We start from the raw sequence: 10,102 nt of genomic DNA, 5'->3' as shown, positions 1-10,102 counted from the left end.
GAACTATTTTTTAGTGTTATTCTAGCACGGGTATAGTGTGGAGGTGTGAGATTTCAGTGAAGTTTTAGCTAATTTTTACACTATTGTGGTCGCTCTTTTTTACACTATTGTTGTCGCTCTGTCAAGTGACCCTTGTAGCTTATGTAGGACTGTACACGGGTTGGTTCGGTTCAGTTATACATAGTTTTGTCAACCGAACTAACTATATCAAGTTGACTACCAAATCAATCAAAACCTACCCAAAGAAGTAAAAACTCGACTTGCAATAAAAACTATCGGTTAGTTGGTTTGTTTGGTTTCAATCGAGACATCGTTCCTCCTCTTTATTGATAGGACTTAAAGTCCACAACTCAAGAAATTTTATTCTTTTCTATCATTCCATATACAAATCAACTTAATTCAAAACACAATAAAATAAGAAAAAGTCCACAATTCTTTTTCGCTTTTTTTTTTTGAAAAGATTGGACTAGGACATGAAAACATCAGTCATATGATCGGTTTACAAAATTATAACCCGCAACCGAATTGATCAGTCAGGTTATGCATATTTCTAAAATGAACTTGACCAAATTAAGTTAAAAACCGACCACATCAGGTCGAGTTGGGTCGGTCTGGTCGGTTTTTGACATTTTGTGAACAACCCTAAGCTTATGCAGGCAAAGAAGATAAAGCATATCGGGTCGGGTTGTGATGTAAATCTCTCACGTGACCTAGACATGTTCCGATTTCGACCGCTTTGACTTAGACCAAAGTAAATCATACCTAGACCATAACTAATAATAATTAGTTTATAATTAATAATAATCAGTTCATAATTAAAATTATCCAATCAAGTAATTTATCAAAAATTATTTACTATTTATTTCAGAAACTATTTCATAATTATTTCAGAAATTACTTAAATAAAAGTCCATTGTTATTATTTAAATAAAAAAAATATTAAATAATTTATGAAATTAATCTACCAAACATTATTTCATAATTTTTTGGAATCCGATATTATTATTTAAATAAATAGTTACTAAAAAATTTGGAAAATTAATTTAGGACATTAATCTACCAAAAATTATTTCATAACTATTTTGGAAATTATTTCAATAATAATCCAATATGTATTGATAAATCTTCAATATAATTTAATAATTATTTTAGAAATTACTTAAATAATAGTCCACTATTCTTATTTAAATAAAAATTATTAAATAATTTAGGAAAATTAATTTACAAAATCACTCTCCCAAACATAATTTCATAATTTTTTTTGGAAATTATTTAAATAATAATCTAATAAGTATTGATAAATCTTCAATATAATAATCCATTATTATTATTATTATTATTATTATTATTATTATTTAAATAAAAATTATTAAATAATGTAGGAAAATTAATTTATGAAGTTAACCTACCAAACATTATTTCATAATTCTTTTGGAAATTATTTAAATAATAATCCAATATTATTATCTAAATAAATAGTTACTAAAAATTAATTAGGAAATTGATCTACCAAAACTTATTTCATAACTATATTGGAAATTATTTCAATAATAATTCAATAAGTATTGATAAATCTTCAGTACAATTTAATAATTTTTTAGAAATTACTTAAATAATAGTCCGCTATTGTTATTTCAATAAAAAATATTAAATAATTTAGGAAAATTAATTTTCAAAATTAACGTACCAAACATTATTGCATAATTGTTTTGGAAGTATTTAAATAATAGTCCAATATTATTAAATAATTCTGGAAAATAGTCTATCAAAACTTATTTAATATTTTTGAGATAATCCGTTATTTAAAAGTTACAAAAAAATATTAAATAATTTACAAAATAATCTAGAAAAAACTAATAATTAATCCATTACTTAATAATTTTTGATAATTAATAATTATTCACGATTTCAACCAATTATTAACAATCGTGATTACATTAATTATTGTAATTTAATAATCACTCATTATTTTTTGAAATTAATTATTTACTGCTAAAATTATTAATAATTACTGTAATTTTGAATAATATTGGGAATTTCCTTACAATTAATAAATGTTCAAAAGTTAAAAGAATAATATTTATGTTATTTTGAAAATTGCCTATTCATTTGTAATTTATTGGTTGCGCATTATTCCATTTTCCCAACAATATCAATTAGATTTCTAAATGTAATTACCAAATTATTTACTACATTTTCAGAAAACCATTGATGAATTTTCATTGGAAAATAAAATATAAATTATTAAAATGTTCAGTTTTTTTTTTTTTTTTTTTTTTTTTTTTTTTTTTTTTTTTTTTACATTTGGAAAGTTTATAATATTTTAGGAATGTCATTACATCTTTCTCATTCGTTGGGTAACTTTGGGCTCTTGAGACTAGGGTTTCTTGAAAGGGTTCAAGCAAGAAAAAGCTACTGCGAATGCCATATCCACAATAAGAGTTTTGCTACCATTCATTTCCAAGAAGGAATTTCAAGAGTTGTTTGTTCTCTCTTTGAGGTGAGAAGATTTATTCTGCTTCATTGTGTTTTTGGGGCCTGCAATTTATATGGTGAATTTTAACAGAGTCAACAATTATAAAGAAACATTCAATAAGCATTTCTAGGACCAAAATCAATTAACCACAACGAGAAACAATTGCAAAATAACGAATGACCTATGAGATCATTAGAATCTAATCCAAATTAAACCATGCAAGTTATTAGACCTGATCAACCATATTTACATTTAAATTCAAAATACGGAAGTAGAAATAATCAAATTGAATGAAAGAATGCATGAAGAACTAAGGACTAACTCAACATAAGATTAGAAGAAAACCAAGACAATCTAAAGTTTCTAGAACTACGAACTCCAGAGCCTCTCTTGGAGATCTAAGCATCTGAATTCAATCATGTATTTCAGATTTTCATTTAGCTTATTGCGTTAAATAATCAATCAGCTGCAGTGGGAAACATGAGAGAGAGGAGGAGGAGGAGGAATGGGGGAAGAGAGAGAAATGGTGGTGACTCATCTAGCAGGAGTTTCAGTTCAGTTTGTTTCTTTAGAGTTCATCCACTGAAGGAGGGAGTGACGAGAGAAGGAAGGAGGAAGCCATTCCTTGGTGGCAGCGGGATTTGATCTCAGGTCTCTACTTCGACGAATCAGAGAACCTACCAATTGAGCCACCATCAGTTGACTTGACCATAATTATTTGACTCACGTGTTCTTTTGTCTCAGTTGCAAGGTAGGTTCTATTTTGGGTATTTCATGTTTTTTGGTTTACAAAATTTTCTTCTTTTGAAATGTTATGCATGAGATGTGGTTAGGGTTGATCATTTCTGCTCAGGCCTGAATCGACCGATCCGGTCCATCTTGAAAATTTCTGGGCTCAGGAAGAAGTTTTAGTTCCAACTTCCAAGCCTGGCTTGGCTCGGAATCGCATCAAGCCTGCAAATAATATGGGCTAAGACCTAAAATCCTTGGCCCAGACATCTGGGTTCACCTGGAATGCATGTAGATATGTATGTCTTATATAAACAACTTAGAAATTGGTTTCAGACTAGGCATTGACCCATTGCTCCAAGAAATAGCATGGTCAAAACAAAAAAATGGGTCCACAATAGGTTGGATTTTAGAAAGTAACCTTCCCACTGGTTCATCTTCGAGGAATGATTTTTCTATATTCCATAATTGTTCTTATACGATAAATAGCTGAGAACACAAGCCTCCTCTTCTAATATTTACTAGCAAGTGAACCTATGCAATCCATGGGATTGAACAGATATTTGATTAGGTTTGGATTGGTAAATTTGGGTTTTGACATCATTTTGGGCTCAGGCTAGAGTTTATGTCTGGGCCTAGTATTGGATTGGCCCTTAACCTCTGATCCATCCTATCTAATTTAATAATTTATACTCTTGTTTTATTAGGACAGTCAAGAGATATTTAGGAGGAAATAAGGGATTTAATGGGGGTATTTTGTGTGTGTATGAGAGAGAGATGAAAATCTTGCATGAAGGTTAGCAGTATTTACAAAGACAGCTGTTTGTATGAGTCATGCCATGTTTCTAACATAGTTGTAAAGGCAGCTGAGCTGTCTATTTTCAAAATTGATTTTATACAAATCTGTGGAAAAAAGAGTTCCAAATGGATCAATTAGGGAATGTCTCTAGATGGAACCATTTCTTTTCCACGTTGAGGAATCCTATGGTCTGTCTCAACTGTCCATTAAATTGGATACCCTTTTGGATGGTCCATGGATTATGCTCCACCTTGAGCTGGAATTGCCTGCAAGTAACATGAGTTGCCTAAATTTTCAATTTTCTAATTTCCTAAGTAATTAGAAATATGCCCTCCCTAGAGGTGGAAGGAACAAAAGTATCTCCAACTGTATTGTCACGTGGACGATTTTTGTGTTTTTTAGAAGTTTTTTGGAATATTTTTGCTTTTCCTCTGTTGCAAATTTGCCATATCAGATTTTTTATATAAATATAATTTTTTGGATAGATGCTAAATAAATTTTATTTGGGTATTACCCATTTCTAAAATAAATAAAAATGCAACAAGATCTTGAATTTCGTGCAATGGGTTGTTTATGGAAAAATGCTTTTGACATTTTTTCTTAGAATTTGAATTCTATTAAGCTAAGATGGATTTGAATATCTGTTTAACCATAACCGGATTGTATTGGAATTGATAAATGTGATCCATTAATCAGTCAATTTTTGAATTTGGGGTTTAGATAAACTTTTCTTTTCTATCTATAACATACAATTTCTTGTTTCGCATTTAATTTTATGGATTTATGCCAAGTGTTGTAGAGATATATTGATTCTCAAATTAAACCACATTCATATAAGATATCCAGATATATAAATGAATCGAACTGGGTAGGGATATCAAATCAAATTTAGATATTCTGGATTCTCACAAGATTGGATTCAGACATGTTCCTATCCAAATTCATTCCAATCCATTTGTGGCCCTACTAATACCCTTATGGCCTTATAATTAATGTTAGAAGAACCAGATTAACTAGGCCCAGTTAGATTGGAAAACCTGGGTTTGGGTCAACTTGGGAGACCAGGTTTTTGGAATTTATATCCAGATATGCACAAAACATAAGTTTTTACACTGCCTAATATTTGGGGAAAGAGTGTAATGACCCAAGAATATTTCACATTACAACTCCTTTTAGGACCCAAAAAGAGGAATCAAATCTGCTGCAATCATCTAAGCATTTTCTTGCAACCTCTGGATATACAATCCCCCTGATCTGCCTGTTGGTTCACTGGTGTGCCCATGTTTTATTGGGTGATTGTAAGGAATGCTGCAACCATTGTTGCAGAAGATGCCAACTCCTAAAAGATTCACAATGTTCCTCGACTCAGTTTGGAAAGAGTACAGATACAAACAAAATAATACAAAATACAAGGTTTTGTACTCTAAGGCTCAGTTTGGAAAGAGTACAAATGCAAATCTGTAGAGTGCAAAACCTTGTATTTTGTATTAATTTATACATATTTGCACTGTACATATTTGTATTTGTACTCTTACCCAACTGAGCACATACAAATGTGTATAGGCTTTGTTCTTTCTCAAAACTAACATGAACAGTTGAAATTTTTATTATTTGGCATTTGGTGAGTGGGGAAGTTGAAAGATCAGAACTAAAATTTAACCGAGTTATGAGAGAACACAAGTCCTGGTTAAGCACCAAGTTATTGGAATATTATCTTTTCTAGATAGTTTTTCTTTTCCTTTTGAAAATTTTCAATGAATTCTAGATTTCCAGACCTAAGGCTATAAGGATTGCATGTCCTGAACCCATAACGCCATATCCTTCATGCTACAGGTTGAAACTACTTCTGGAGCTTCTGTTCTTTTCATAATGAGGTTCCAGACTGTAATTTATATTTCCTGAGCAACGGCTACAGGAAGAAGGAGAGCTGAGTAACGACAATAGAAAGTATGTTACATGCATCATTAGAAGAAATGAAGGCATCGTGGATAGATGAACTCATGCTTATAGGTGAATGCCCTACATCCTGCATCACAACTATTGTTATCACAAGTTCAAGTCTAAATCATAGAACTGAAAAAAAAAAGTATCAAGGTTGCTAGAGTCTTCACTTTGAATAGGCATATAGATCAGGAAGCAAAGCTATCTAAGTTGATAAAATAACATAGATTTAAAAGAGATGGCCATCCATGGCTCTTATACCAGAAATAGTTAAAAGGGCTGACTATTCATGGCATCAATACTATTTTTTTTTTTTTTAATGAAAGCCATAAGGCTGATTCCACTCACCATTTCTGAATACATGTCCTAAAATATGATCAAGAGGGAATAAATAAAAAGGAAATGGTAACAATTCCTTATATGTACATATGAAAATGGAATGCGAATTGGGGCATCTCTGTGCTAATTTGTTGAGCTTTATCAAGCATCCAACCTACAGATGTTTAGTTTCTTCCAATTGAGACCAAAAGAAATGCCTGCTCAATTGGACTGCTGTATCCATTCCAGACATTTTTGATCCAACAATTTGGGCTGAAAGCAGAGCTCCCCCTGGTTTTTGAAACTGAAGATCATTCTTTAGAACAGACGCCAGAGTTCAGACTCCACAGTATGAAATAAGTATGAAACTTTCCTGTATTCTGTTTCATATTAATTTGATGTATGTACCGTCCTGTACAAAGGTGCTTACCAACACTCGTTTATGACCAACTTATTTCCATCCAATCTGAGAAGAGAGTGCAATTTAGACAACTGATTCCGAACTTGCACCCACCTCAGCTTGCAACAGGTAATGCCAATTCAGACTAATGAATTTTTGGAGCATCTCTATTATACTTTAATCCAAATCAAAGAGAACCTTGAAAAGAAACCTGAAGATGTGCAGACTTTGGTGGCTGGATTGATGCAGTAGCAATGCCTTGAAGCAACTTGATGACCTCAACAGTATCATCAAGATAGTACTTTGCCATACTTGGCTTCTGACCAACAGTGCAAGCAAACACTTCAGCTCTAGATAGGATGGATGGGTTGGAGATGCATCTTTCAATGCTCTCAAACATGTCTTCATCCGACCGGTCATCCCCTATGCACAATACAAAATCCGGTGGCTTCCCCTTGCTTGACATGGTTGAGATAAGGTTTTCAACAACCACACCCTTGCTTATACCCTGCAATTCACCAACAAGATATACTCCATTATAATCACAAAATCATAAATCTGGATCTCAGATGATAAAGAGAAGTTAGTTCTCCTTACCTGTGGTTTTACTTCAACTATGTGTTGCCCTCTTTTAACAACCACAGGCTCATTGGCAAGCACATTCTCCAAGTGGTCAAGAAGCTCCTTTGCCTGGCATGACCCAAAATCTGGGTCAGCTTCTTGGTGGTGCCAGACCAGGGCACTCTCCTTATGCTCAATGGAAGATCCATCTGTTGTCTCTGTGTAAAGTTCCATTACAGGTTCAGCAATCTTTTTCCAGTCAAAATCTATTGCCAATAAACAGGACTCCCATGGAGAATCTCTGTTCCACCTGCAGAAGGGCAAGCAAAACATGGTCAGCAGACACAGGTAGAAGCTACTAATCATATGTATAAGTTAAGACGCTCAAATAGTACCTTGTAAAGTAGCCATGTTCTGCTGAAATACCTAGCTTCTCGCACTGAGAAAACCATTTGCTGAGAGAATCCTTCCCTCTGCCACTCACAATAAAAACAACATTCTTCGGGTCACTGCTTAAACTATTCAACACCGAAATAACTTCCTTGCCAGGAGTTTTTTCGACAGATGTCTGCGGCATCATGGTACCATCGTAGTCAAGAAGGATCAGTCGGCTATTTGTCTTCTTATATGCAGAGACAATGTGCTCTACTGAAAGCTTCCTAAAGTTAGGACCCAGAGCAACAACTCTGAAACCCAAGCCAAAGCCAATTCCCCAACACCTTTTAATGAAATGCTCTCGGCAAGCTCTCTCTAGGTCTTGATCAAAGCTCCGAGCCCAGTAGGCAACATCGTGAGAACTTATGTACTTGTAGTGCTTCTCATGGCGCAATTGTTTCTCTGCCTCTGGCATGGTGATGGCCAAGTTCATGGCATCAGACACAGCATCAATGTTCCATGGGTTAATCCGGATGGCCCCACTAAGGGATGGAGAGCACCCAATGAACTCAGACACAACGATGATGCTCTTTCTTGGGGAGCTGGACCCATCTGTTCCCAGCACTTTGTCTAGCAGAGGGCTTCCCTGCCTGCAAACTGTGTACTTATAGGGGACCAAGTTCATTCCATCCCTTACTGGATTAACAACACAACACTCAGAAATGGCGTAGAATGCAGCCTTCTCTAGAGTTGAAACAAAGCGGTTGATGAAAACAATCGGTTGATACCGGTCCTTACCATACTTTTCATTGATTGATTTGGCTATAAAATGGGTTTCATCCTGAACTTCTTGGATATCCTTACTCTGGCTCCTAGCAGGGTTTGCAATTTGAACCAGAACCACCCTCCCTTTCAATTCAGGGTGCTGTTCCAGGAGCTGCCCCATTGCCAAGAACTTCAGGCTGATGCCCTTGAATATATCCATATCATCAACGCCGATTATCACAGTCTTCCCCTCAAACTCTTCTTTCAGTTCCTGGACCTTCCTGGCAGTTTCCGGGAGGGACAGAACAGTGTCAAGCTGGCCCATGTGAATTCCAACTGGAAGGATCTTAATGCTCACAGTCCGGCCATAATACTCAAGCCCAATGTACCCCCGCTTGGATTCATAATCTAGACCCAACATCCGACTGCAGCAAGACAGGAAGTGCCGAGCATAATCAAACGTGTGGAAACCAATAAGATCAGAATTCAACAGCGCCCGGAGAATCTCATCTCGCACCGGCAGCGTTCTGTAAATCTCCGACGAGGGGAAAGGACTGTGTAGGAAAAACCCAAGCTTCACTCGATTAAATCTTTTTCTTAGAAACGTGGGCAGTACCATAAGATGGTAATCATGAACCCAGACGTAATCCTCATCTGGATTTATCACCTCCATCACCTTATCTGCAAAAATTTTGTTAGCAGATACATACGCCTGCCACAGAGCCCGATCAAAACGGGCGCCATGGTTAGGCGAGATTGGCAACATGTAATGGAACAGCGGCCAGAGATGTTGCTTACAGAACCCATGATAGAACTTATTCTGAATGTCAGATGGCAAAAACGTAGGGACACAATGGAACTTCTCGAGAAGAAACTGCGCCACCTCGTCTTGCTCCGACGCATCAATTTCAGCCTTCAAGCAACCAACGTAAACAAATTCGACGTCCGGCGAAAACCCGTCTTTGAGTTGCAATACAAGCGCGTCATTATCCCATTCAAAACACCATTTGTTACTCTCTGGATCGCGCTGAACCCGCAAAGGCAGCTGATTCGCAACAATAATTCTTCTCTCCTGTGCAACAGATGACACAACATCCGACGCCGCGCAATCACTCCGGTCATCATCGTCGTCACCGTCGAAGTCCGAGATGATCCCAGGCACGGTCATGACCCTCGGCAACCGGGTCCGACCAATTTTCGGAAAATCTCCTCCGGACGAAACGAGATCTACAAGGGAGAACTAAGAACGAAAGAGAAACAAAAAAAAGAAAGATCTGTCTGTTCTGATGGCTATACAGATTAGAAACAAGCCTGAATGACCGACCTGGTAATAAGGACGGAAGAAGCAAGCGGTGGTGCTGGTGGTGGTGTGAACGGTCAAGACGGACGGACGACTTCATCAAATGGCGTCCTCGCTTTTCTTCTACTAATTGTAACCGACTTTTCTCTCTCTTTTCTCTGTTTCAAACGTGTAAGGGTAGCAGAGCTGGCGTTCTGCTCTGGATGATTATTTAGTATTTATCACTCACAACTCAAAACTGTGAAATCAATAGTCAGATCAGAAAGATTACTTTAACCGGCTATAGTCAGTCAAGTTAGTAAAATGACGAAAATACTCTCATCAACGATTTGGGCAAGAAATCGCAGGGATGGAGGAAAGTATCTCGCGTTTACTAGAGCAAGAATGGAAATAAATCACGTGGTCCGAATTTTTTGGGTTGCTTAATGAGGAAATATC

At 35.8% G+C, this 10,102-nt stretch overlaps 1 protein-coding gene across 1 annotated transcript; it reads right to left on the bottom strand.

Moving 5' to 3' along the window:
• Window positions 1–6,212: 6,212 nt before the first annotated feature.
• On the bottom strand, window positions 6,213–9,855 carry LOC148869881 (putative alpha,alpha-trehalose-phosphate synthase [UDP-forming] 9). The gene is made up of 3 exons (XM_088967810.1): window positions 7,620–9,855; window positions 7,261–7,534; window positions 6,213–7,171 (listed from the first exon to the last, which is right to left on the bottom strand). The coding sequence occupies exons 1-3, from the start codon at window positions 9,530–9,532 to the stop codon at window positions 6,851–6,853; spliced, it is 2,508 nt and encodes an 835-aa protein (XP_088823936.1). The 5' UTR covers window positions 9,533–9,855; the 3' UTR covers window positions 6,213–6,850.
• Between the last annotated feature and the right edge of the window lie 247 nt (window positions 9,856–10,102).

Source organism: Nelumbo lutea, chromosome 2 (genome assembly GCF_056320005.1).
Source record: "Nelumbo lutea isolate HS-2025 chromosome 2, American lotus-T2T, whole genome shotgun sequence".
Classification (NCBI taxonomy): domain Eukaryota; kingdom Viridiplantae; phylum Streptophyta; class Magnoliopsida; order Proteales; family Nelumbonaceae; genus Nelumbo; species Nelumbo lutea.
This window is presented reverse-complemented; position numbering and strand designations above follow the sequence as displayed.